Here is a 26,089-nt window from a genome sequence, read left to right on the forward strand (position 1 = left end):
TGATAGATATGAGATTTTTTGGATATGTGTGGTTTTTGAGATTTGAAATAAAATTAGACACCTGAGAAGGCAAGACATGCCAGGACTGTGCCTTCAGTATAATCCAAAATATATAATACTCATTGTTTATAATTTCACTTTTATATGGAAAAAACTCCTGAAAATGTTAAGATGATTTTTCAATCAGTTAATATTAATGGGAAGCTCAGTACTACACTTTTTGGTTGGTCTCATCACAAAATATTGACCTGTATACTAGGTGCATCTACATATGCCCCAGCACAGTTATTTTTAGCCACTACATCACGATAGCAATGTACTATATGGAGGGATCATGTTGCTATGGCAACATAGCAGAGGCATCATAGTTTTTTCCTGTGGATGCTACATCACTGTAGAGCATTGCTACAGTGACATAGTGTCATGTGTAGATACACCTATTGGGTAGAATATAGCATACTGCACTGTAACATTGTAAGGTGAACTACAGCTTCCAGAAGCTTCCAGAGGACTGGAGGAAGGAACTGTGGTACGGACTTCCATTCCCAGAAGCCTTCAGAGGACTGGGAGAATGAACTGTAGCATGCACTACAGCTCCCAGAAGGCCGCAGGAGAAAAGAGGAAGTGGAAGGAGCAGCTTTGCACTACTGTTGAACTGTGTGATGAAAACAGATATGTGGTATGAGAGCGGGAAGCAGCTAGGACTGTGAACTGCAGCAGTGGATCTCAGGTTCAGGTGGAACAGGTGGGCATTAAGTGTTTTGGAATCAGGTACTGGGTTGGAGTCCCTCCAGAGTTATGGGGAGTTTAAGGTTTCTCCAGTGGATATACCACAATGTTAGTGTTCTCTATATGTTACCTGTTATCTGTTCTTGGGTGGTCTGACCACAGTGACACCATTTATTACCTGTTATATATATCCTAAGTGTATGTATTCTAATGTTTATTTTCCTGTACTTTTCTTAATTCCCTTAGCTTGTTGGTGTGTGAACCTAATCCCCAGCATTCCCTATATAAAAATGGAAATTCACCTTAGAGGTTCTCTGTGCCAGTTTCTGGGGTTGCATGGTTTGGTGCAATACTGTTTCTATGTATTTGCCACAGTGTCATGATGTTGACTCTGAACTAGAACTACAAAGGAAGTAGAGTGGGTCTGAAACACCTAACTTCCATGTTAGGTGGGAGGCCTCAAAATCCACCATCCCCATTCCAAACCTTCCTATTGCAGTCCTCAAAATTCCCCAACTCAGTCTTTGCCTAAATCTATATAAGCCTAACATTTCTATCCTGCTTCTGAACCCTCCTAGAAGTGCCTCACTATTCACAATGATCACTTAGAGAATATGTTTTGTTATTTGGAACATTTGGCACATAATTGAGTCCTGATGCACAGAAGGGCAAATTTCCACACCCTGGCAGGAAAAAGATTCAGAGGCATAAAAAGGACAGCAGACTGACCTGCTGCTTCAGGAACTCGTGTTTACATTCCCAAAGCAAGTGAAAGGCAGTGATGAGTTTCTCTAAGTGAGTAATTAGGGGCTCACTCCAGTTAAGAGTGTGAAGCAATCCCCTTTTTGGCTGCCTCACCTCTGTTCTGAGACAGCCCAGGCCCCTGGGATACTCTCTGACTATGTGTCTATCAACCTGGTTGCCTAGGTGATCCTCTAAGGAGGAAGGGTGTGGGGGTTACCTCTTCCTGTACCCGGGTCCTTTGTGTGACCTTTCCCACAATTTACCTGGAGGGGCAGTCCTAAGGCAGTGGTCACTCATCAAGGTGAGGGCTGATGTATTTCAAACTGACTGGTCAGCATCAGTGGTGCTCATAAAATACCTGATCCTGGTTGGGGCCAGGTGAAGAGGTCAGAAAGGTTATTTAAAAGGGTCCATCCATCTTAGGAGGGGGGAGACATCTTCTGGTCACTGAATCAAGCTCTGGGACTCCAGAATTCTCTGGATGTGGATGTGAGTAACTTTCCTGAATTTTAGCTAGTAACTTAGGACGAAATGATCTAGAAGCATATCAAAAGGCTACCAAGCCTCTTCTGTCTGCTCAAGGTTTTTCTTTTGCTACTTTTCTGACCTGTACCCCTTCCCATGTCTACTCTCTCTGATGAATAAAGCTATCCATTATAACAAGCCTTGCTGTAACTACTTGAGAGGGATGGGGAAAGCCTTTTCAGCTCCCGTTTCCTCAGCTGGCCAAGGGAGGCTATTTGTGAATGCTTCAGGTGAAGAGAAGCACTCCAAAGTACCATGTTGGGTTAAGCAACCCCAAGATCTAAAGGGTCGGTGTATCCCAGTGGCACAGAGCCCTAACAAAGACCAGACCCTGAGTGGTTGCAGTGGTTACCCCAGGCTTGTGGGTGTGCTCCAGGAAGGGGGTTGGCCGGACATAGACACCCCAAGGGAGACACCTGAATCATGTTTTTTGGTTGGGTGCAGTGAGGCTGGTGGTTCAGCACAGGAGCACGCCCTACTGGGCCTCCACAAAGAGTACATCATCCATCATTATTCAGGTCCTGGAGTAGCTACTTCCAATGGATTTTCAACAGTGGCATGTTTCTGAAGCATATTATAGCCTTTACACCCACTAGGAAGGTTGCATATTCAAGCATTCAGCACAACAGCTTCTTCCCCTGATTCCCTGGAAGGTGCAGCTTCCCTTCTCTTCCACACCCCTCCAGGCTCCTGGAGAGCTACCTGCAGCACAAATCTGGTATTAAAACAAATAGGAAGTTTGAATTAAAAATCTGATTTCTTGGATCAGTTTATGGTTGCATCTGTATATAAACCACCAGTTCATTTCCTTGAACATGTATTTGAGTGTGTGTGTGTGTGTATATATGTGTATGTATGTATGTATTTATATAATGTACACACACACACACGCACACACACACACATATAAATGTGTATATCTATCTATCTATCTATCTATCTCTATTCTAATATAATAAAAGCCTTAATCCATCTCTCTGTCTGGCTGTCTGTTGTCTATCCGTTACACTCCAGACCAACTGCACATGCGCTGGGGCTTGGGGGAAGGGGTGAAGGTGGTCGGAGGCGAGGGAACCACTGCTCTGTGCCATGCCCCATCCCCCCAACAACAGGCGGCTGGGATGGGAGCAGGAAGGACAGGGGGGATCACTGTGGCCCACTGCTGCCGCCATCAATGCCAAAGGAAGGGCCATGGAGGGCGGGTAGTGGGGCTGGGGCTACACCTGGCTGTTCCTAGCAGTGGGAAGGCTGCACTCAAGCCAGGCCAGGTCGTGGGGAAATAGGACCACTGCTTCCTGCCTTGCTGCCACTGCTTTGACAGTGGCATGGTGCAGCACCTTCTGAGGCCCACCACTGGGCAGCCTGGGCAATGAGGCACGTGGTTCCATGCCATACCATGCCACTGCCAAAGCAGCTGCAGCAAGGAGCAGAGGCTGAGCACAGCCCACAGTTTGCTCAATGAGCTTTAGTTCAAGCACATGCACTACCATTTGAAGTGCAGGGAAGCTGATACATGAGATGCTGGAGGATGCTGGAGCACAGTAATTTATAGATTCACAAATTGTTAGAGGCTGGAAGGGACCTTGCAGATCATTGGGTCCAGCCCCCCTGCTCTAGGCAGGAAGACGACTGGGGTTAAGTGACCCCAGCAAAGGGACTATCTAGTTTCCTCTTGAAAACCTCCATGGTGGGTGAATGCACCACCTCTGGAGGGAGTTTATTCCACAGTCCAGCACCCTGACGGTGAAGGAGTTTTTCCTGGTATTAAGCCTGAAGCGGCCTTCCAGGAGTTTGTATCCATTGGTCCTAGTCTTCCCTGGGGCTGCCCTAGTGAACAGTTATTCACCAAGCTCCTGATGCACTCCTCTGATATAGTGGTAAGCAGCAATCAAGTTTCCTCTCAACCTTCTTTTCTTTAGTCTAAAGAGGCCCAAGTCCCTCAGCCTTTCCTTGTATGAAAAAATCCTGGAACATATCCACAGGGAATCCATTTTGAAGCAGCTGAAGGAGAAGAAGGTGACTAGGAAGAGTCAGCATAGATTCACCAGGGGCTCTGTGGATGTGGGAAGTCTGGTGGATGTGGTGTACCTTGATTAAGCCTGGCTTTTAATATGGTCTCCCACAGCATTCTTGTAGGCAAGCTAAGAAAGTATGGCCTGGATGAATGGACAGTAAATTGTATAGAAAACCAGCTGGAGAATGGAGTTCAGAGGATAGCTCATTGTCTAGTTGGCAGGTGGTATCAAGTGGAGTGCCCCAGGGGTCATTCCTGGGGCCAGTTTTGCTTAATGTCTTCAACAACCTAGAACATGGCATAGAGTGCATCCTTAACAAGTTTGCAGATGACACCCGGCTGTGGAGAGTAGTAGATATGCTGGAGGATAGGGCTAGGTTTCAGAGTGACTTAGACAAATCACAGAATTGAGCCAAAAGACATTTCATGAAGTTCAAGAAGGACAGATGCAAAGTCCTGCACTTAGGATGGAACAATCCCATGCACAAGTACAGACTGGGGGCTAACTGGCTGGGCAGAGCTCTGCAGAAAAGGCCCTGGTGGTTAGAGTGGACAACAAGTTGAAGTGTGTCCTTGTTGCCAAGAAGGCTAATGGCATACTGGGCTGCATTGGTAGGAGTGTTGCCAGCAGGTCCAGTAAAGTGATTATTCCTCTCTATTCAGCATTGGTGAGGCCACGTCTGGAATCCTGTGTTCAGTTTTGGGCCCCCCACTACAGAAAGGATGTGGACAAATTGCAGAGAGTCCAGCGTAAGGCAACAAAAATGGTAAGGGAGCTGGGGTACATGACTGATGAGCCAAGACTGAGGGAACTGGCCTTATTTAGTCTAGAGAAGAGAAAACTGAGAAGGGATTTAATAGCAGCCTTCTAGTACCTGAAGTGGGGTTTGAAGAGCATGGAACTAAACTGTTCTCATTGCTGGCAGATAACAGAACAAGGAACAATAGTCTCAAGCTGCAGCAGGAAAGTTTAGGTTAGATATTAGGAAGAATTTTCTCACTAGAAGGGTAGTGAAACACTGGAGTAGGTTACCCAGAGAGGTGGTGGAAGCTCCATCCTTGGAGGTTTTCAAAAACTGGCTAGATAAAGCTTTGTCTGGGATTATCTAATTGGGGATGGTCCTGCTTTGAGTAGGGGATTGGCCTAAATGACTTCCTGAGGTCCTTTCTAACCCTTACTTTCTATGATTCTATGATTCTATATGTAAATTGTGAATCCCTTAGGCGAAACAAGTTGCCTAAATATTTGGCTCACTTATTATTGTGTTGGCTTTGAACATGAGCAGGAGTTAAACTATAAGGGTGAACTTCTTGAAATGTCAAAATTGCAGTTTTCTAGCTGCTTAATTTACACTTTTAGCACTCGCACTCAAGCAATAATTTAACTTCTGTGCAGCACAGCGTCACAAGTGCATGTATGTAGCCTGAGTACATACAGTGGCCTACATATTGGTTTGGTTCATAAGCAGCTACATATGTTTGTACCTGAGTTTAGTCCAGGAGAAAATAGAGGAAGGAGTAGGAAAACAGCCTTCTGTTCACTCAAGGATTAACACACTCACACAGGAAGCCAGAGACCCAGGGTTTAAGTCCCCACACTCAGACAACATTTGTGCCCGCATCTCTGATTTGTAGCTTAGTGCTTTAGTGCCACAAATTATGCATTATCCAGTGTATCTAATGCCCCTTTGGAGGCAGAACCGTTGACCCTTGTTTTTAATTGTCATTAGACAAAATTAATTGATAACATTGGATAAAATGAAGTGAGTTATTTTCCCTGATGAGGCAGAAAACGTGCCTAAACTAGGCCTCAAAGTCTGCTCTCTTTTAGGTCAGCATCCATGGCACAAACTACCTCCTTTTTTGGCTGTCCAGGGTGACACAAGGAACAATGGGGAGAGCAATGCTTAATGACTAACCCATAGTGTGTGGCTGGAAAAAAATGCTAGGAACTCATCAAGGAGCAGGTCCTGGCCCTTGGTGGGTGAAAGGGAAGCAAGAATACAGGTATCAAGTTTCCTGGGCAAAAGCCCTAATCTTCAGCTATCGAACTAAACCAAACTTTTCAGCAGGCATGAGACAAATTAGTTCTGCAGCCCCACAAATGTCATTATTATCACCTTCCCCTGCTTGATATGCTTCTCTGTGTTCTTCTCCCAGCTCTGTGTTCCCTACTCAGTTTGCTTTTTGGTTTCTACTTCTCATCCCATCTGCTTCTATGCTGCCTGTCCCTTCCCTAATCTGCCACATGCCACTCACAGAGGCTGTCTATGCCACTTGTGGTGCCTATGACACAGGTTGGACACCCCTAGATTAAACTGTGGAGAGGGGAAAGGTCTTCCTCCTCCTTTGGAATCAAACACCTACTAGGACACTAGACATAGGCACATATCCAGACTGGGCATGCATATGTAGATGCCTGACCAGTGTATGCCTGACTGCATACACTATTTACAGGTACATGATTATGCAGCCACACTGCAGGGTAAGTTGAATTGCTCCCTGCACATAAGTCTTACTTGTGTGGTTACAAAAGTAGATGCACAAAGGAAGACAAAATTCCACCCATTGTACCTAAGTGAGTTTTTGCCAGAAAACGTGAGTGCCTATGAACTTAACCTGGATACCTGATGTATGAACTTTATGACATCTAAGGGATTAGTCAGGGTTTTTGTGGACTGCTCATTTGGGGTTATGCAGTTAAATTCCACCTATGGTTCAATGTAGTGACCTGTGTTTTTATTTGTATCTGGCTTCCACTTAATCAGCACAGTCAGTAATAAGGTACTACTGGGCATATCCAACATATGGGGAGTGAGAGTTATAACTTAGCTTGTGTACAAATATTCAAATAATCTGGAACATCTCCTAGGTTTGTTCTCCTGGACCGGGGGTGGGGAGGCAGTAACTGTACACACATCTTGTGTTCTGCAGGCTCTCTTAGTCTGCCTGGTGATAGATGGCAGCAGTGCATAGGGAAGCCCTGATTGGCTGACCCAGGCTGTCCATGGTCAACCTGTGTTTCCTTGCAGTACAATGATGGAATTGTGAAGGGAGCATGTTAGTCTCCCTGCTGAACCACCAGAGTCCAGTGAGCAACACACTATCTCACTGGAAAGTGGGGTGAGGTGATCCTAGAGGAACATGCTTTCTTCTGAAAGAACCCAGAGCATGTACAGACATTCACTCTCCTAAGAGAAACTCTCCAGGGAGTGATTTAATCCAGTTTTCCCCAGGTTATTTTTACTTGGAGTGGCCATTTTTACTCTAGAAGAAACAGCCTGAACATCTGTACACTCATGGTTTCTCCTAAGACAGAAGAGACTCCCCCAGGACAAAGTGAATGCCTGCATGAAGCTTGGTGACTAAACTTTTACGAATCTAACCCTTTGAGTTGAAAGAAGTGGCTAAGCTATGATAAAAAATGTGACTCCATTTATATGAATTCTTATCTCTGTGTAGACCAAGTGAGAAAATGGGAAAACATTCATTGGCAAAAGCAAATGTGAGGATTTTTGCATTTATCAAATAGTGTTAGGTTCAATTATAAGGATCCTCTGAAGATTGCTATTCCTGCTACATAATTACTCTGAGTAATATCTGGTAGATGCTATGGACTTCAAGCCAGATGAGTTAGTTAATACAAATTCACAGCAGAGAATCAATAACAAGTTAAAGGCTTTACCAATGGTGTATCTGACATAAGTCTAGATGGACAGGCAACCAAGGGTAGTGAGTTGTTCTGGAACATTCTTTAGATACTATTTTTTCTAGTTCTATATATTAGTATATATACAATTGCCAGTTCTCCTGAGAATTACCTCATTGTGTGGTTAGCATATTGTAAAACAACTTCCTTGCTCACAAGAACCGCTTTCAGCCAAGGAATATTCAGAATTTTCTTTCCCAAAGTTTAGATTTATTTGTCTGTTTCAAAGGCTACACAATCCAGATATCAAGATCTGAATTCAGAGTTAGAATAGACAACTGCTCTTCCAAGAACTATGACAATTTTTAATTAAATGCAAGTTTATTTTCAATATTTCAAAATTAGTGTCATAGTATGAAGTGTTTCAGGAAGCTGAACCAAGAGAATACATAGTGCATGGTGAAGTACTGTCTCTTCACTATGGTAAGAAGCAAAGAGAAAAATTAGCAGTACCTGTCTTCACTCATGCATTTAATGAATACTCAGACTAGAAGCTGACAGCAAAGGAACATTTTTTGCTCATGTTTAATTGTGGTTAATGCTATACATTTTAAAATACATGTGTTAGAGTTTACGTTGAATCATGCAGTCCCTGTGATGGAATGATTCTGGCCTTGTTTCTTGTAGAGTTGCAGTTCCACAGGTAGATTAGGTAGGGCAGAGTACTAGAACAGAGGAAACAAGATAGTTAAGGACATGGCTACTTTACCATGAGTCATGGAAAGTATTTAATCTCAGAGTAGTGCAGAATCTGAGAACACTGGCAAACAAGGCCACCATTTTTACAGAACTACTGAGCAACTTCTACAGAGCAACATTACTACCACGCACTGACTTTGCAATAGTTCAATCTATTCACAGAATAATTGTGGGAATTATATAGTTGCACTGCATCCCCGCCTAGCCCTCCTGTTCCAGATAAAAAGCTATATTGTTAATTTTTACCACAGTTCCTAGTACAGTTGCTCAGAGCAGGTGCATCAATATGTTATAGAAGAGACTCTTTGGTTTGTTCCACTCCCTGAATAGCACTACTGACAGTACAAATGTTGTAAAATTGATTGTGTGCAGGAGACCAGCATGGGCTTTATACACCATTCAAGTTGCAATAAAACCCACAGAACAGAGTGTTGTGCTGGTTCTCTACTAATTTCAAACAAACTAACTTGTTTACTTGAATCGAATATGGCCCTGAATTTTATTATAATTTTCTATGTATAGAATTCAATTTTTTGAGGGTCATTAATTAATTCCCCACCACTGCTGAAGGGGGATAGGCAGTGGGAATGCATGTGGTATAGGGAGGTTAAGCAGCTTGGCCTCAGCTTATGCCTGCCTCCCACCTCCACTGCCCCTGCCTTCCCCCTCATAGCTTCTGGGATCCTCCATTTTTCCTCCAGCCTCTGCTCCCTCCTTCCTCCACTCCACCCCTTCTTACATTTGTTCCATAAAAGCAGGCTGTGTCACTGTTCTAGCTTGGGGCATTAAAAATGGCCTCAGCCCAACCTCCCTAGCAGTAGTGGCAACACACAAGGGGTGCATGGGGGTGCACATGCACCCCCTGAGAGCACTGGTGCATCTCCTGACAGGCCACGCTCCCTGCAAGTGCCGGCTGGGGAGTTGGAGTTCTGGATGAAGTGCCATGGCCAGCTCTGGGAGTGCTGCAGTCACTTCCCAGTCAGCGGGATTGGCTGCAGGGGGACCCACTCTCCCGGTCAGCAAAATTTGCCACAGGGAGACCCCCCCGCGCACAGACTGGTCGCTGGGGGGGCACATGCCCACCCTGATTAAGGTGGCACCAGTCGCCCATGTGGTGCAGGATGTGCACCACTGCTACAGAGCCAGGCTGGAGCTGTGCTCAGTACCCCAGGCTGTAGTGTGCACAAAGCCTGCCACAGTGGAGCAAAGGTAAGGGGGAAAAGAGAGGGCCAGACAGGGGATCAGAGGCTGTGTGTGTGAGAGGGGGGATAGGGGAAAGAGATTGTAGTGGGGAGATAGCAGGGTTCAGAGGAGTCAGAGTGGGAGAAAAGCAGCAGCTATGGCTGTGGCTAGACCCCGGGTAGGGACTGAAGCCTGAGCCACCACCCTTGTACAAAATTCTAAGACAACCCCCCCACCGTGTTAAATGGATAAAAAATCTCTTCTTGGAATGGAGTAAAAATGATACCTGTCTCTCTACATATGGGGCATTTTACCAATACAAGCAACCCACAAGCAACCCCTGCTTAATGCTCTTAATTGGTTCCAGAAAAAACATTAAGTGGAACCACAGTAAGCAAAACCCATTTGCCCATAGGAATGAATGCAAATATAGATAATTGGTTACCGCTGTTTCTCATCACTGCTTCTCCCTTCACCGCCGCCTCTCCTCAAGCCTGCTTGCCGCTGCAGTCCCACATGCCAGCCCAGCTGCACTCCTGCTGCTCCACCCTGGGCCCCTGCCGGCCCCAGCCCCTGGCACTGACATAGGCCCTGCACTGATGCCCGTGGCGCCCTCACACTGCTTCTTACCGCTGCCACCTCTCCCCACCCACCCGCCTGCTTGCTAGCCACTCCAGCCCCATGTACCAGCCTGGGCACTGGCACTCCTGCTGCCCCACTCTGGGCGTGGGCCCCTGTATGCCCTGGCCCCGGGCCCAGTACTCCTGGCACCCCACCCTGGGTGCAGGCCCCTGCTAGCCTTGGCCCTGGGCAGCAGCGTAAGCCCCACACTCTTTGCCACTGCTGCTGCTTCAGCTGGTGAACTCAGACTGTTGGGATGGTGGAATGTCCCACAGGAGTGGTGTGGATGTTTGCAGCCAGCCAGGAGCGGTTTGCAGCTGGCCAGGAGGAGGGAAGCGGGTTTGCAGCCTCCCCACGATATGTCTAGCAGGCTGCAAACCCCACCCGACTCCCGGCCAACTGCAAACCCCCCCCCCATTCCTGTGGGATGCTCCACCACCCCAACAGTCTGAGTTCACCAGCCACGCCTGGCTTCTCCCTACCCCACCAAGCTCACCCCCCTACTCACTGCTACTCACTGCACTTGCTGCCACCACCATGGCTGCTTATCCCCTCCTTCCCGCCAAAAATCGCTAATTCCACTGAGTGCTTTAGTGAAACTGGCTGAGTGCTCAGTGAAATCAGGTATCAATTTTAAATGAGCTCTACAGCAAAATAGTGCTAACCGAAACCGCGTTAAGCGGGGGTTGCCTGTAGACTGTTTGCTCCCAGGTGGGAGTTCCCCTAATGTTAAATAATCACCAGAGACACAGGGATTCATAGCCATATCCTTTTCTCTGCAATGATAGCATAGTGAGTAGGGAGAGGTAGGGAAGAGGTAGGGAAGAGTCATGACCACAGATGTGTCCCCAGCTGGTGAATTGTCCATTACCAGCAGCTGAAGTTTTGACTAGCCTATAGATTGCTCAAGAATCAAGGAGACAGAAGAGGTGAGGCTAGAATCTTATATGCCATTCTAAGTCTAGACAGGAATGTGCAAATAATGAATGCACACTACTTACCTTTTCCACCAAGCTTGACTACTTTTGCCTTTTACATCCAATCCTTCCCTGCCCCAGTTCTGGTTCTTCCCAATACCAGCCCCATTCACCTTCCTTCCTTATGCCAGCCCCATTAATCAGATCTCAGATTTCCCACCCTGATCTTAATCAACCATTCCTACTCTCCAATTTTAGGCACACAGTCTAGTCCCACTCTTGACATGAATCATTCCTGGAATTAATGTTCCATCCTGTTCCCAGTTCCTCTTATTCAGTAATTCCCCAATATCATCACTTCAAACCCTCACATTAAACTACACCTATTAATATAAAATCAAGTTCCTCTGTATTCCTTATGTTTCACTTTCACTTTTGTGTTTGTCCAGTATGGTGTTTTTCATTCAGTCTCCATGTCTCTGGGGCTCACTGCCTTCCTCAGTCCATGAGCTGCATAAATACAGATGTCTGCAGCTGTGTTCTACAGGTTTGGGTCCTCTATGTTTGTATCCACAGTCAGATCTATTGCCAGTTTATAGCTATTTTTACACTATAATATGAAAGGTACTATAGTAGCTGTTTTTCCTGCTACCCCCTTCCCCTCACCCCTACTATGTTAAAAAAGATTACTTTAGAAACTTTTGGCCAGCTTTTGAAAATTCACTAATAAATAATAAGCCCCTTTATTAGACCAATAGAAAACCATGTAACTGAGGAACAACATGAAGGAATGACCACCTCTCATGCCACGTTATCACTCTTCAGCCTCAGTCAGCATCTTTTTCCTGACAGACAAGGAAGAAAAGTTGGAAGGACAGACATTCTGTACAGAAACTCAAGGGAAACAATTCATAATTCTGTAATTTGAGGGAAGGCTGTGACTGGATACACTTCTCAACTGCACCATAATGTTAGACTCTTATTCTGTAATCAGTGTTTCCTTGTGCTAATCTGTATCTAAATGAAATCAAATGGAAGTTAACATTTACATATGCAGTTACTTTGGTGACAGCCATGATTTCTCGGGGTGCTGGCAGATGTTCATTTAATGGTGCAAGGGGATCTTATCCCTAACCCCAACAAGTGCACCTCTTACCATGCTACATGTGCATGGCAGGAGGGGTGATTACTGGGTTTGAGGATTAGATCCCAACTGTGGGAGTATCAGTGCAGGGACCCCAGGGTGCAGATTTTCAAGTGGCATTCAGAGGGAGTCAATTGACTCCCTCCACCTGGCAGTTGCAAAGCCATGGTTTTGTGCACCAGGACCCTGGGATAAGGGACCCTCTCCCCAGTTTCATGGTCCCAGTATGCCTGAACTTCTAAAACCATACATGCAGCTGAGCTACATGCTTTTTTTTAAGGTCCTGGTGCATCAGCACATCTAAAAACTGTACTTGAAGCTGTGCTGAGCACACGGTTTTTAAAGTCCTGAAAATGCCAGGACTTATTAAAATCACATGTGCAGTTGTGCTCTACACCCAATTTTTTAAGGTCCCAGTGCTTTAAGACTTTTTTAAAACCATGAATGCAGCTGGACTGCATATGTGTTATTTAAAGAATGCAGCTGGACTGCATATGTGGTATACATATGTGGTATGTATTCAGCACAGATATATACACCATGTGGACTGCCTATCTTGATGAGACCTTCCAATTGGAGAGAGGCTCTCTAGTCATGGAGTCCTGGGTCCTTTTAAAGCATGAATCCCAGCTTAATATGCCACATATTTAAACAAGGGACAAAAAGTTCCTGTATGACATATGGGACATCTTGTCCAGATATTGCCTTGAATCTAGAACATTAAACTACCCAGATGAGCTGCTCATCCCCGTCTACCACCTCCCCAGCTGATCATTCTGGATGGACACAGGTGGCTGAAAACCTTCATCTAGGCCTAGTCATCCAACCACACCTGGAGTGGTTGGCCAGGGTCAGCTGACCCTTCACTACCTCCCATATATAAGCTTCTAACCCAGAAGAAGTGTCTGGGCAACAGGGATCAACCTTTACCCAGACTGCCTTGCTGTTCCTCATGCCTTGTGTCTACTGGTTCTCTACCTGATCTTTCAGATACCCGATCCAGCTTGCCCTCTGACTCTGTGCTCTTCCCGGTCCTTCAGCTTCCTAACTGAGCCTCTCCCTCAACTGTCTTGATCACCTGACTATCCAAAATAGCTTGCCTTCTGCTTCTGCATTCTGCCTGACCAGAAGTGAAGTGGCCAATTTTTCACATGATCCATAATTACCCAGCATGGTAAAGACCAAGGGGGGGCTGTGAAGACTTACATAAGAATCTCACAAAATTAGTGAATGGGCAACAACATGGCAAATAAAATTCAACATGGATGAATAAAGTGATGCATGATGAGTAAAGTGATGTACATGGGGAAAAATAACCCAAAAATTCAGACATGATGTTGGGTTCTACATGAATTGTTACCACACAGGGATAATATCTTGGAGTCAGTGTGGATATTTTACTAAAAATATCAGCTCAGTATTTAGCTGAAGTCATAAAAGCAAATAAAATTCTGGAATTATTAAGAGGGGGGAAGTGTAAATAAAACAAAAAGTAATTATGCCTCTATAAACCTATCGTGCATCCACACCTTGAATACTGTGAAATTTTAATCCCCACACCTTAAGAAGGATATAGAAGAACTAGAAAAAGTGCAAAGAAGGACAACAAAGATGACTGGGTGTAGAGGGGTTTCCATATGAAGAAAAACTAAAGAAATTAGGACTTTTCAGCTTAGAAAAGAGATGTTTCAGGAGGGCATGATAGTGGTGGTGTCAACATGAAGACTACAACTTCTTAGATAATCGGTAGATGTTTTTGGGAGGAGGACAGCTATCCAAAGATGGGATCTGTCTGATGAGAACAGGGAAGAGTATGTTTGGGTGTTGTCTAACCAACCTATGAAGGAGGCTTTAAACTAGGTTCCATGGGGGTTGGTGATCAAAACTCTCCAGCAACAGAGCACATGGTCCAGAGAGATAAGGTCCAAAGAAACAATTCAATTCTAGAAAAAGGCCAGAGAACTACAGGACTGCAATAATTGGTGCAAAAAGAAAGCAATGAGGATAAAATACAGAATACATATGATGCACATATACAAATGTGAGAAGTATGGGGAATAAGCAAGACATCACTGAAACTGGTGGGACAGCTCTTATGACTGGAATGTCAATGTCCCAGGGGGACATAGACTAAGGTCCTGGGAACCCCTCCCATGGCAGGACCTGAGCCTGGGATAAGATCCCAGGAAAAGAAAACCAAAAAACATAAAGAGGGGGCTTGCTTGTGCTGCACTGAGAAGAGCTGCTGGCGTGGTTCATCAGCCACTTTTATCTGAGGCTGGGAGCAACGCCGGCAGATGACATCATCAAAAACCACTGCCCAGCAAATTAAAAAGCCAGCGGCGGAGAAATGAAGAGGAGGGAAGCAAATCCAGAGGCAGGGGGAGAGGCTGTCCCCTGGACTATAGGATCACCAGAGAAGGAGAGCTGTGAGATTCCAGAGTGGGGCCCACCAGAAGGGTCCTGGTGCTCTTAAAAGGATAAATGCACAGCTTGGCTGGACAGCCAGGTCAAGGAGGATAGTGTTGAGGGGTCCTGATGACCACAGATGCCAGACCTGTGAGAGGGGTGGGCTGTAGCCTGAACCCCTGCTGTTTCTCTTCTGCTTTTTTTCCTTTCTTTTATTGGTTGCTATTGGAGCCTTGTAGAGCACTCAGAGCCCAACCTGGGGAGGCACCCCAACTGACCTGAAGGGTCAAGAAGAAGCGAGGAGACCACTTTGCTGAACCTGACAGCTCGGAGACAGGGCCAAGGCAGAGGTTGAGACAGGGCTGATCCCATACCCCATAGATACCTGGAGTGAAGACAGACACTGAGGGACGGGCAAGAGGAGAGAAGAGCAGGAGCGAACATCAAGGAGACAAGTCAGTAACCCATCACCTGGTCATCCTGAAGGCTGGCTGGGGTGTAGGGGAGGTGGAGCCTCAAGAAAACCCGCAAGGGGCAGCGCCCAGTCCACAAGTTACTGCAAAGGAGAGTTTCACTACTGAATGGAAGATCAAGTTGTGGCAGGAAAGTGTTAGGGCCTCCCTTGGGGCTGAACACAGCCCAAAACCCCAAGTCTCAGGGACACACCCCAAGCCCTCACTTGGGCATGGGCTGCTAGAGAGCACCTATACTAGGTGGGTGCACAACATTGAGGGTACATTCTGTTTGGAAGGACAGGATTTGGAGAAAAGATGGTGGTGTTGCTTTGTATGTCAAAAAACCTTCTTGTTCTCTGGTTCAGGAGGAAAAAGACAGCAGAGCAGAATACATGTGTGTAAAGATGAGAAGTAAAAGATGTGGCACCAATACAGTGGGGATTAATTACAGGTCACCTAATTAGGAAGAGGAGGTGGATGAGGGAGGGACTCTTTAAGCAGGTGACAAATCTATTCAAAAGCTTTGTAATGATACTGATGGGAGACTTCATCATCTGCTGGAAGAACAATGCAGCCTAACATAAAATGTCAAACTAATTCCTAACTAGTATGGAGGACAACTTAATGTTCCAGAAATTAGAGGATGTAACTAGGGGATCATCAATCTTGGATCATGTCCTAATGAATGGGGAAGAATTGGTGGAGGAGGTGACGGTGATGGGAAACTACGGTGGAAGCCATCATGATATGACAGAATTCCAGATCCTGAGACAGGGAAAGCATGAAGTTAACAAAATTGGGATGCTAGATTTAAAAATGGAAGATTTCATCAGACTCAAGGAGCTAATAGGCATGGTGTCATGGGAGAACAGATTGAAGGAGAAAGGTGCCCTGGAGGGCTGGGAGCTTCTAAGGGGAATAGTATTGGAAACCCAACAAGAAACTGTCCCAACACAGTGGAAGTACAAGAAGAATGGTAAGAGAACTATGTGGCTGTACAAGGAGCTTCTAAAATGACTCAAATCCAAAAGGAAAGCATACAGGCAATGGAAGAATGATCAGGTCACCAAGGAAGCATACCACGAAATAGAAATAATCTACATGAACAAAATCATGAAGGCAAAGATAAAAAACAAGCTGCACCTGCCAAAGAAGGGTGAAGGAAGCAGTGTTAATAAGCCAAGAGGAATTCCTAACTGAAGATGCAAATAAGGCAGAGCTACTCAACAACTACTTGCCTCAGTCTTCACAAAAAAAAATTAAGCTATGGCCAGACACCTAATAGGGATTATCTGGATAAGAAAAGGGGCAAGATGAGGAAGGAGATCACAAAAGAGACTATCAAAAAGCTTTGTTGACTCTAAATGACTTCAAGTCACCAGGGCTGGATGAACTTCATCCCAAGGCCTTGGATGAACAGGCAGAAGAGATCTCAGAATTCTTGGAAATTATCTTCTTGAAGTCATGGAAGATGGGCTAGGTACAAGAGGATTAGACTAGGGTCAATGTAAAAAAGGTAAGGAGGAGGACCCAGGAAACTACAGACAGGTTAGCTTCACTTGAATACCTGGGAAATTACTGGCACATATCCTAAGGAAGGCCATTTGCAAGCATCTGGAAGAGGAAAGGCTGATTACAAGCAGCCAGCAGGGATTGATGAAAAATAAATTGTGTCAAACAAATCTGATCTACTTCTTAGAGACTGTAACTACTTGGGTGGATGACGATAATGCTGTGGATATAGTGTATCTGGACTACAGCAGGGCTTTTGACAAGGTCCCACATGACTTTCTCATTAACAAAATGGAGAAATATGGGCTGGATAAAAGTACTACAAGATGGATAGATAACTGGCTCAACAGATACAAGCAAAGGATAATTATTAATTATCCAGAATGGCAGGAGGTTTTCACTGGAGTCTTACAGGGGCATGTCCTGGGACTAATGCTGTTCAACATGTTTTTTTAATAATTTGGAGGCTGGCATAGAAATCTTATTGAGCAAGTTTGCAGATGAAAGGTGTCACGAGTAGGTGCAATAGGGCCTGGGTCCCCTCTGGGCTGAAGATCTTCTGCTGAGTGATGACAGGCTGAAAGGAATCATGCTATCACCAAGGCACTCTTAGCTGTTCCTCTCTCACCTGCCATGATTTTTAAATCTACTGGGGAGTTAGTTCTGCTGGGTGATAGCTTTGGCCTATCAAAGGAGGCTCTTCATGGGGCTCTGCCTCCTGTACATCCCACCCTTACTACTTCCTTGATGCTGCATGGTATTCTGAAATTGGAAGGGGGTGAAAGGCAAAACCCCTACCTCTAGTGACATGCAACATGCATGAACTGGAATTAATTCCTAATTTTATTTTAATTGGCTCCCAGAACCTGCCTTAATCCAACCACTGTTTAGTCCTTATCAGAAGTACTGTGTGAAGTTCTGGGCTCCACATTTTAAAACAGATGTAGAAAAGGTGAGCAAAAGTTCCAGAGGTGAGCAAAAAATATGATCAAGGGCCTTGACAGCAAGTCATATGAAGAGAGGCTGCAGGAGCTAGACCTGTTCAGCTAGAGGAAAAGGCACTTAATACATGATAGTAGTTTTCAAATATTTGAAGGGCTGCCAGAAAGAAGAGGGAAAGTGCCTTTTCTTTCTTGCTGCAAAGAGGGGGATGCAGAACAATGGCTTGAAGTTGCAGCAATCACCCTAAACAGACCAAAAAAGCTGTAATATATAGCCAAGTCCTCAGATACTACCAAATTTGCATGGAGGAAAACATCTGGGATTACCACCTCACAAATCTCAAAAAGGCTTTCACTCAACATGAACACTCCTCCAGAAAGACAGATTGTGTGTTTGAAAGAGCTACCTGGATACCATGTGAAGAGTCGCTTCAGTACAGAAGGAAAACCCCCACGAATTGCCCACCACTGCTAATGACATATTACCCCTCCCTTTAACCTATAAGGAAAATCCTCAAACAATTTCAACCCATACTAGAAGAAAACCCAATTCTTAAAGAGATCTTCTCAGAACCTGGTCTTAGCAACCTGGTTTTAGCAACAGGGGATGATCTCATGGGGAACCTGCAAATACACAGTAACCTGGGAGATAGTGACCATCACTTGGTCACTATCCAGTGAAGGGTGGTAAAAATATCCAGTGAGGTGTTAGACTTCAGAAGGGCCAACTTTAGGAAACTTAGAAGGCTAGTTAGTGAGGTGGCAGAACTCAAGAGCATTGAGCAAATGGGGGTGCAGGAGAGTGGAGGTTTCTCAAGGGCGTGATCCTTGGGGCACAAATGGAGTCTATCCCCTTATGTAGGAAAGGGAGTAAGGGGATAAAAATGCCCCCTTGGCTCAACAGAGAACTCCAGAAAAGACTGGGGGCAAAGAAAGTAATTTACAGGCAGTGGAAGCAGGGGGCAGCCACCAAGGAGGAATACACTCCCCTGGTGTGCTATTGTAGGGAATCAGTTAGGCAGGCCAAGGCAAGGCTGGAGCTTAAGCTGGCTACAATAGTTAGGACAATAAAAAGTCCTTCTATAGATACATAGCGAGCAAAAGGAAGGTGCAGAGTAACATAGAGCCCTGCAGGACAAATCAGGACAGTTGGTAGTTGATGCAAGGAAAAAGGTGGAGCTCTTCAATGAGTTCTTTGCTTCAATATTCCTAAATCCTGACCAAGACAATTCCCCCACCTTGAGCATAGATGTCCAAAAGGCACCAGACTGCAAGAGGATAGTGCTGACTTAGTTAAGGAGCACTTGGAGGGTCTGTATGGGTACAAGTCAGCCAGCGCAGATGACCTCCATCCATGGGTGTGTCCAACAGTGGGCTTTCACCCCAAAAGTCCCGCCCCTGTCTGTGGTAGAGGCTTGTCTCTTTCAGTCTAGGTGTTGTCAATCTCTGGAGCTCATCACTTGTCTGAGCGACTTTTTTAACTCTTCTTTCTTTCTGACTCTATCTTCTATACCAAGACAACTTTAGCACCTCAGCTAACAAGACAAAGTCCACCGCGATGTCTTGATGGCCCCTCCCACATAGCCACAATCTTGCCTGCCACGACTTGTTATGGGAGAAAATAGAATGCGTGTGGGTCTTGACGCTTTGGCTCTTGCAATTTGTCTTAGTGTAGTGAGGGCTCCACCAACCCCTACACCATCACCCGTTCCACCCGGGTAGTAATTCAGTTGTCTCTGCAATCTGCCTTTGAGCAGTAAAAAAGTGCTCCTTGGGTCTCTAGGTCTGGCCACTCAGTATCCCTGATGGGCCCGGTTGTACCTCACCTGGGTGGCACCTGGCACAGACCTGCCAGTAATCCTAGCCAGTCTTTTTCCTGGCTTATTGTCCTGATAGTTGTAAATGCACTATCCGGGGTGACTTTCCTCTCACCCTAACAAAAAGGAGAACAAAAAAACACACTGGCCCTTATAGTCCCAACTTTGCAGTACACTTTTTCTTCAGTCCTGCTATTAGGGTCTTTACGGTACCTTCTAACTGCCTCGTGACAGTTTGTTTCTCTCCGGGCATTTCCCTCAGGGTTCTCTCCTCTGGCAGCTCCCTCCACAGAGTAGCTTCCCTTAAGCCTGGCCTCCCTTGCTTCCTCAGAGCCTCCAGCTCTCCCTGACATCTGCTTGAGTCAGTCTCTTCCAGTTTCCTGTGTCACTCTTTTGCCTGCCCCACATCTCCTTTTATCCTGGAGTTCCAGCTGACTCCCCCTCCCCTCCTGAAACACCGCATGAAGAAGAAGCCCTATGGAGTTCTTTCCAATACAGGTAGGGCCATTTTACTTCTCTGGGGCTCTTGTCTCTCTTCACAGAGTGCTGAAGGAATTGGCCAGTGTCATAGCTGAGCCACTGTCATGGCTATTTGACATCCCATGGTGCTCTGGCCAGGTCCCTGATGATTGGAAAAGGGCCAGTATGGTGCCCATTTTTAAGAAGGAGAGAAGGGATGAGCCAGGTAACTTTTTAGGCCAATCAGTCTTACCTCTATCCTTGGGAAAATACTGGAAAAAATCATCAAAAAGCATATATGTGAAGGTCCAGCAGGGGAAATAATGCTGAAAGGAAACCAGCATGGGTTCATCACAGGTAGATCCTGCCTGACAAAACGTATAGCCTTTTATGACCAGGTCACACACTGCCTTGACACAGGAGTTGAGGCTGATGTCATCTACCTGGACTTTAAGAAGGTCTTCAACACTAGTTTCCCATCCTATTCTCATAGGGAAGCTAGCAGGCTGTGGAGTGGATGCTTACACAGTCACGTGGATGGCCAATTGGGTTAGGGACCGCACTCAGAGAGTGGTGGTGGATGGGTCGTTCTCTGCCTGGAAGGAGGTGGGCAGTGGGGTCCCACAGGGTTCAGTCCTTGGACATGTGTTATTTAATATTTTCATCAGTGATTTGGATGAGGGTGTGGAGAGCATCCTCTTCAAGTTCACAGATGATACCAAGTTATGGGGCAAAGTTAATGCACTGGAGGGCAGGGAGCAGATACAGGCTGATCTGGACAGGTAGGGTAAACGGGCAGAACAAAATAGGACGCAATTCAACAAAGATAAATGCAAGGTGCTCCACCTAGGGAGGAGGAATCCCCAGCACACCTATAGGTTGGAAGATGACCTCCTCAGCAGCTCAGAGGCTGAGAGGGATCTTGGAGTCATAGTTGACTCCAAGATGAACATGAGCCAACAGTGTAATGAAGCCATCAACAAGGCCAATCACATCTTATGGTGCATTAGCAGATGCATGACCAACAGATCAAGGGAGGTGATGCTCCCCCTCTATGCGGCATTGGTCAGGCTGCAGTTGGAGTACTGTGTCCAGTTTTGGGCACCGCACTTCAAGAGGGACATGGAGATTCTGGAGAGGGTTCAGAGGAGGGCCACTCACATGATTAGTGGCCTCCATGAAAGACCCTACGAGGGGAGGTTGAGGGATCTGGATCTCTTCAGCTTTCACACAAGATGTCTGAGGGGAGACCTTGTACCCGCCTCTGAGTTTATCAAGAGGGGACAACAGGGAATTGGAGATGCACTATTTACCAGAGCACCCCTAGGAGTAACTAGGAATAATGGGTGCAAACTAGTGCAGAGCAGATTCAGGTTAGACTCAGGAAGAAATTTTTTACAGTAAGGGTGGCCAGAATCTGGAATGGGCATCCAAAAGAGGTGGTTTTGTCACCCAACTTGGAGGTCTTCAAGAGGAGGCTTGATAGATACCTGGCTGGGGTCATCTGACCTCAGCCCTCTTTTCTGCCAGGGGCAAGGGGCTTGGACACGATGAGCCTGTGGTCTCTTCCAACTCTACAGTCTATGAATCTATGAACCACCTATCCTAGCCTTCAAACCCGCACCAAACCTTGCTAGCCTCATCACCAGAAGCAAACTTCCTATAGCTCCAAACACCCTGAATGGAGCCAGACCACGCCATGACAAGAAATGTAAAGCATGCCAACATATCTCCACCACCCCCACAGTTACTACTACCCACAACAAGGTCATCAGCTTTCCTGGATAATATAGCTGCACCTCCTGAAATGTAATATATCTCATCCCATGCACCAAATGCCCTGATGGAAAATATGTAGGAGGGACCAAACAACAACTGTGCACCAGAATGAATGCACACTGGTAATTGATTAAAGACTAGAATACCCTATTACCTGCAAGGGCACATTTCTCACAAGAAAACCACTCTCTCTCCAATCACTCAGTTCTAATCCTCAAAGGGAATTTACAAAACACTTTCACAGATGAGCCAATGAACTTCACTTCATCAACCTCGTGGATACAAAAAAATCATAACAGCTGGATTTATGTCTTGCTGGGGTCACTTGATCCTAGCTCACTTCTCACTTATGGTGCGGGGGATGAAATATGTAAAATAATGGACTAAATATAGACTTTGGATTTATGACACATTATAACATGCCCAACAGCTGACTCCCCAGGTACGTCTCCATTATTTACAAGCTACATTCATTCCCCTCCCCACCCCCAGCCTGTCTCTCTCCCACTGACTCCTCAATTTACATCTTCACTGACTGCCTTTCCTGCATGCACAACAGCCTCTGGCCTCTTTACTATTCACTCTATCCAGGAAGAGCACACACCAACTGCAGATGCTTCCTCAGCCTGATGAAAGATATTTATACCTGAAAGCTTGCTAAGAAGAATTTTTCCAACTATTTGAGTTGGTCTAGTTTAATATATCAGATTTACCCAAAGAACCTTGTCTGCCTAAACTAAAACAGGACTCTTCCCTACAATGATTTTGCAATGTATATTCTGTCAATTCATTTGCAGTAATATGTATTGAACAGTAAAGAAGGGAACTACTTAAACATGTTTTTATTTAAGTGGGCTATCGAGTAATTTCTTTTAATTCATGGCAATTAAACATATTTCAAAGTAAAACAGTACAAAATAACTCAGTTAAAATTTAATTGTTGAACATGATAATTATTTCTATTAAATACTCATAAAATATTTAAAAAGTACATGCCTGAGCAATTAAACTAACAATGTAAAGCATTTGGAAATAATTTCTTTCTTTCTCAGTTGCTTTGTAATATGAGAGAACTTACAAAAGGAAAGACTTATGGTGTGAGCCAAGGCCTGCTCCATGCAGCAACACTGTGTTCCCTGCTGTGCACAATACAAGGCTCCTGCATAATTGCTGTAATTTACTGTTTTAATTATTTAGTTATATATTTTTTTACCTTTTAAAATGTAATCCGTTAGCAATGTAGGGACCTTTTCGTTATCCTCCTTCATTGCAAAAAGAACTGCAAAGAAAGAAAACAATAATGAATGACCCTTGAAAGGTAAATGCAGTTCATGGCTTCAGTTACATGCCAACAACTTACTCTCAGCCAGGGCCAGGAAACAGAGCAATGAGACCCTACTGTCTCGCCACAGGGCACAAGTAATTTCCTTTTAAATTAATAAGGGCTACTCATGTCCTCCAGGTGTGTGTGTGTGTGTGTGTGTGTGTGTCTATGTACACGTGTATGTGAATGAGCCCTTGTGCTGTGAAACTATACAAACATATTGTGAAACTGTATTAACAGTTGAGGAATTTGTGGAGTAAGCATGAAGCAACTCGCAGAAGCTCTGAGTTGTTTCCCAAATCTACTACCATGTTATCGTACATGAAGTGCCTATTTAAAAAAAACAAACTTAAGATACTTAAGATACTGAACAATAGATTGGGTGGTAGCACTGTCCCTTGAGGCCCAAGAAGGAATAATTTGCAATGTTCTGCCAACAGCTTATGTTCAACAGAGATCTTATTAGTTTTCTCAGTGTAATTAGCGTAAGGTAAATCTACAAGGAAAACAAAGAATAATACAGGAATATGAGATGGCCAGTGTTTATCTTGTCTCTAGTAGTGGAAGAACATGCTTACTCCACAGAAATTTACTGTGGTGTGTACTCTGGAGAAAATTTACTCTGGATTTGTAGTGGATATGCAACCACATGTTGTCTAGATACTCTGGAGCAGGTTGTGGCTATTACTATGTCCTGCCTGGAGACATCAGATGAGCAAGTATCTCAATATGACTTGTGGCTATCCTTTCCCAGTACCTTCTGGGATAATTACTGCTGTGTGCTTTGGGGGTTTTGAGTCCAAACAGTCTGGTCCTCCATGTTCATTGTTTATGTTGGTTAGTTGCCTGTTCAAAAAAAAAAAAGATGAGGTTTCTCTTGATATAACATCCTTAGAAAATCCATGGAATGAAGAATAAGAAGAATAGTCTTCTCTAAGCATTGTGGTCTTGTTTTGGTCCTTAGTACTTTGGTACAGCAATTGTGACAGCACTTTGTCAATGTTATCTGCTTGAATGTTTTTCTTGGTGTTACTTTTCCATGGACAGGAGAGATGAAAAATTGTGAAACAGCCTCTAAGGACATGCACACTGGATCTTTCAGCAATGCTATTTTCTGGTGCTGAGTTTGGGGAGGATGAGGATGTTGTGCAAACCATGCCATTGCTTGGGCAAAAATATGCTTTAGGAATAGCAGGTGCTAGAAAAGGGACATATGCAACAGGATAGTGCTCCAGACATGGGACGATTGACATCTGAGTTTCAATAAGAAAGACCACTGACCCTAGAGGTAAACCTGGAGTTCTGGAGAAAGACTAGAAATATGAGGACTCCTTTATCTGTGAAGAAATGGGTTGTGATTTTCATCTAGAAAGCCAACCCAAGCTGTCACCAGTCTTTGGCCAGTTACGCATGGGAAATTAACTGCTGGCAAGGCCATGCAGTTGATATGCACTGGCCACTTCTACACATGCATTTACTCTAGATTACATTTACTGAGCAGTAAGCTACTGCACGTGGCCCTATGCACCATTGTTACTGAGCTGTCATTTAGTACTGACTTTTGGCACAATAACAGTCTATACTGTGCGGTGCTAGTGGCGCATGGTTTTTTTTAGTCATTGCATCATTGAAGTGACATGCTACAGTGAAGGAGTGTATTGCTATGGTGACATAGCTGCAGCATCACAGCTTGTGCTCATCGATACTATATCACTGTAGTGCGTTGCTACCATGACATAGTGCGGTGTTTCCCAACCAGTGTTGTGGCACAAAAGTTTGCCATCAGAAATGAACAGATGTGCTGTGGAATTTTGCCATGGCAATAAGCTATAATGAGTTACAATAGGTGTAAGGATGGGGAATGCCTTAACTGGTGTGCCATGGAAATTTTTTATTAATGTAAATGTTCATTGGACTGAAAAAGATTGAGAAACACTGATATAGTGTCATGTGTAAATGTGCCCACTAAGGTTTTTTGGGTAGGTGCAGGGATCAGGGAGAAAATTTGCCCCCCAGGCAATGTGCCCCTGTGGCTACCAGGAGGAGCTCCAGGCTCTACCTGCAGCTGCTAGCACCTGGCAGCCCCCTTTAAAAGCCAGCCCCACTTCCTTATCTTTAGGCAGCCTTTTCTTTGCTTAGGAGCAGTGTGGCAAGCACAGAGGCAGCATGTGGCAGATTTCTCCATGCCAACTCTGCCTCTGCATGCTACAGCTGCCCTAGCCCCTGGCCCTGGCAGTAACAACCAGCATCCTGGGATTCTACTAGCCACTATGATCACCCTGCTAGCCTGCCATGCTGACCGTCACCTGTCCCATGGCTGGCTCACCCCACCCAGCTTCCCCACAACCAGGGACTGCCTACATGCCCACAGCACACCATCCCAGGGCTGCCACAACCGCCACAAAGCTGCTGCTACCAAGGACACTGATGAGGGTCTCCACATCACCCTTTTGGGTCTCCATCACTGACACCTCTGAGGCCACCATGCCAGCAAGCATTGGCAGCTGCACATTGTCCAACAGACTTGGGACAATGAACAGTGGCTGGATGCCTTCTGAGGGACCCGGGCCACCTTCTGGGACCACTGTAAGATCTCACCACTGTTTTGCCCCCTCTCTGGATCATACTATCACTGCTGTAAGATCCCACGTCCAGAGCAGTTCCCTTCCCAGCTACATACTCTGCCAGCACTGCTGAAGCTGGTCTCCATGGAAACCTTGGCCCCATGCTATCATGACTCCACCACTCCATGGAAACCAGCTGCAGCAACATGGGCAGGGGCTGTTGAAAAATGGACTTCAGCAAAGATTCAGAGACCTTTGATGATTTGGGCAGTCCCTAGTGGCTGCAGCAGAGAGATGCAGATGACTCTGGGCTGCTAAGTACTAGGGGTGGGGGAGGGGACCATGGGGGGACCTCTTCAAGCCCCCCCGATCCTCCCATCCCCTCAGCCCCTTTAACCCCCTGCTCCCCCAGCACCGCATGGCTGCCCCAGCCACCCCAGCTCCCAGCCCTTTAAAGAAAAGTTCTGGTACTCACTGGGTGCTTCTGGGAGTGGGGGCCATCCCTGCTTCCCCCCACTGCCCCATGCTGGCCCAGGAGGGGCACC

At 45.5% G+C, this 26,089-nt stretch overlaps 1 protein-coding gene across 13 annotated transcripts in view; it reads right to left on the minus strand.

The window, feature by feature from the left end:
- Positions 1-8,216: 8,216 nt before the first annotated feature.
- Positions 8,217-26,089, minus strand: part of FEZ1 (fasciculation and elongation protein zeta 1) — a 194,317-nt gene continuing 176,444 nt past the window's right edge. For all 13 annotated transcript variants that reach the window (XR_016439097.1, XR_016439093.1, XR_016439096.1 and 10 more), the window contains 2 exons: positions 22,870-22,935; positions 8,217-8,386 (listed from right to left, as the gene is read on the minus strand). Coding sequence is in view for 7 of the 13 variants with exons in the window: in XM_090026795.1 (XP_089882921.1) it covers positions 8,370-8,386; positions 22,870-22,935 (83 nt within the window). In the remaining 6 variants the exon portion in view is untranslated. The remainder of the gene's footprint in view (positions 8,387-22,869; positions 22,936-26,089) is intronic.

The sequence above is a fragment of the Crocodylus siamensis genome, chromosome 14 (genome assembly GCF_052110815.1).
Source record: "Crocodylus siamensis isolate JL-2025a chromosome 14, ASM5211081v1, whole genome shotgun sequence".
NCBI lineage: Eukaryota > Metazoa > Chordata > Crocodylia > Crocodylidae > Crocodylus > Crocodylus siamensis.